The sequence below is a fragment of the Merops nubicus genome, unplaced genomic scaffold (assembly GCF_000691845.1).
Source record: "Merops nubicus isolate BGI_N331 unplaced genomic scaffold, ASM69184v1 scaffold25232, whole genome shotgun sequence".
In the NCBI taxonomy this organism is placed as follows: domain Eukaryota; kingdom Metazoa; phylum Chordata; class Aves; order Coraciiformes; family Meropidae; genus Merops; species Merops nubicus.
Window position 1 is genome coordinate 9,210 of NW_008593210.1, and position 2,711 is coordinate 11,920.

Genomic DNA, 2,711 nt, shown 5'->3' on the forward strand with positions numbered 1-2,711 from the left:
GGGGGCTGAGCAGTCCTCGCAGCACGGCCAGGCTCACGGGGCTCCTCTCCAGCAGTGCCACTGCTCTGGCTCGACTAATAAAAGGTGCCGTGCCTGAGCCCTTCCCGGTGTGATTACCAGCCGCTGCAATCGTGCCTGCAGCAGCCCCCCGGGGTCCCTGGCACCGCTGAGGAGCAGACGTGTGGAAGCTCGATCGTGGCTCCTGTTAATTGTGGGGGTCAATTCCTCATTACCCCTGTGTGGCACCACCTCGCCTGGCAGAGGAGGATGGCTGTCCACCTGGTGCTGGCACCCACGGGTGGGTGGAGGGCAGTGGCGTGGGAGGGAGCCCTTCTGGGGTAGTCTCCTCTCCCAAAGGGGTGTAGCAGTGTTTGGAGATGGCATTGCTGCTCCACTGTTCAAACACATGAGAGCCAGACATTCACGACATCCCTGTCACCCCTGCATGGAGCAGGGACATGAGGTGCTCACGGGCAGGGGGCAGTCCCATCCCCCATCCACTCTGCAGAGCCACCGGGGGTGTCACCTCTCTTCTGTGGTGCTGCAGGAGGGGACAGGCACTTCCCGGGAAGGTGCTGGGGACTTCAGGGGCTGGCACTAACACGCTGTCTTTGCTCGGCAGGCTCATCCGCAGGGAACACTCGGACCCCATCGTGGAAGAGCTGAATCCAGGGGATGCACTGGAGCCTGAGGGACGGGGCACGGGTGGGTCCCCCTGGCCTTGGAAGTGGGGGCCCATGCCAGGGCTATGCCACAACACTGCTTGGCACCCTCTATGCCTGGGGATGATGCATGCCTGCCTGAGTCACCTGCCCGCTCCCCTCCGGTATCCAGGAGCAGCCTCTACGCATGCTCAGATTAATGGTGCCATCTCCAGTTGTTTCCCAGGGCTCCACTCTTGGGTGGCTCTTTCCTGGGTGCCCACTGTTCAAAACCAAACTCTGCATTTGGGAGGGAGCCAGGCAATCACCTGTGTCCCATAGCTTCCCAGGTACTCCCTGTCCCAGGAGCTGACCTACACTCTTGCAGAGTGCCACCCATACAGGGACCTTTACTCCTGCACTGGGATCACCATCTTCTGTGTTGCACCTGCATAGCTGGGAGTTTTATTACCACCTGTGGGAGCCCACACCAGCAGCAGGGTGTAGTGCTGGGAGAAAAGGGGCCAGGCCCCAGGCACGACATGATCCTGTCCTTGCAGGGGGTGCAGTGACAGATTTTGATGGCGATGGGATGCTGGACCTCATCCTGTCCCATGGCGAGTCCATGGCACAGCCGATCTCCATCTTTAAGGGCACCCAGGTGAGTGGAGCGGTACCTTGCGTTGTCCCCTTCCCTTCCACCTCTCTCTGCTCAGCTCGCCCTCTTCCTCCTCCCTCACAGGGCACCGACAACAACTGGCTGCGCGTCATCCCCCGCACCCGCTTCGGGGCGTTTGCGCGGGGGGCCAAAGTGGTGCTGTTCACGCGGCGCAGCGGGGCCCACCTGCGCATCATCGACGGCGGGTCGGGGTACCTCTGCGAAATGGAACCTGTGGCGCACTTCGGGCTGGGTGAGCCGGGGGGCGAGGGGCTGCTTCCACCCCTAACCGTCCCCAGCGCCGCTCCGGGCAGCGGTCATCTCTGCTGCCCCGGTGCCCTGCAGCACGGTAGTCATCCGTTCCTAGTGCCCTGGGCACGGCGGGCTCTAGCGCCCCCAGCCACTGCAGCCCTGCTGCAAGGGGCAGCTGCCCCATGTGCCACCCCCAGCCTGCTGCTTTGCCCAGGCACCGGGGCCTTCCCTGCCCATTAACCCTCCCCTGGCTCAGCACAGCTGGCAGCCAAGCCTGCAAGGGTGGCCTTGCCTATTGACGAGCTCTGTCATCTCCATGTGCACCCCTCAGGCTACATCCCTGTGCATGGCACAGGCACCTGGGGTCTGGCTCAGGGAGCAAGTGAAGGCTTTGCCCCTCCATTCCTACCACCCCCCTGGCCTCCTTTCAGCCCCTGCCTGCCCTGGAGACCCCTCCCTCTGATGGGCTGCCCGCCTACAGGGCACTACAAAGCCAGCAGCCTGGAGGTGACCTGGCCAGATGGCCGTGTAGTGGTACGACCTGTGGCCAGCAGTGAGACCAACTCTGTCTTAGAAGTCCCCTACCCCCTGGATGTAAAGAAGCCACTCGTGCCTGCCCGCCTGGAGGTGTGAGCCATGTGTGGGTGCAGGGTGGGGGGCCTTGGGGGCAGGAACGAGGGGCTGGGTTCTGCTGGCTCCGTGGCTGCCCAGGGCTGATTCCTCCCCACCCCAGCGGTCTCTGCTTCTCCCCAAATGCAGTGTGGGCAGGGATTCTCCCAGCACGAGAACGGACGCTGTGTAGGTAAGTGGCTGCTGGGGGCACAGCCCACACTCACGATGCTGCAGCGTGGGCACAAGGGCAGCACCCTGCTATGGGGAGGTGGCAGCTGGGGAGGCAGGTGGGCATGTAGGCAGGGCTGCTGCGTGGGGCACAGCTCCCTGGCTCACATGTGTCCTGGGAGCAAGGACAGCAGCATGGGTCTAGAGGGGGACTGTGGTATGACAGGGAGGGGTGAGGGTGCTGTGCCGGGGCAGGAGGCACGGCTGGCATGTGGCAGGCATTGCACTTGGGCCACAAGCAGCGGAGGGGCAACAGGGATGCCACAGGGTGGCCGTATATGAGCCTCCTGGATTAGAAGCATGGCTTGTGCACGGCTGCT

The 2,711-nt window shown here is 63.5% G+C and overlaps 1 protein-coding gene across 1 annotated transcript in view; it reads left to right on the forward strand.

The window, feature by feature from the left end:
* CRTAC1 (cartilage acidic protein 1) overlaps positions 1-2,353 on the forward strand; it is a gene marked incomplete at both ends in the record, with an annotated part of 7,767 nt that extends 5,414 nt beyond the window's left edge. The window contains 5 exons of the mRNA XM_008935396.1: positions 623-705; positions 1,202-1,302; positions 1,384-1,552; positions 2,033-2,178; positions 2,311-2,353. Coding sequence (XP_008933644.1) covers positions 623-705; positions 1,202-1,302; positions 1,384-1,552; positions 2,033-2,178; positions 2,311-2,353 — 542 coding nt within the window. The remainder of the gene's footprint in view (positions 1-622; positions 706-1,201; positions 1,303-1,383; positions 1,553-2,032; positions 2,179-2,310) is intronic.
* Between the last annotated feature and the right edge of the window lie 358 nt (positions 2,354-2,711).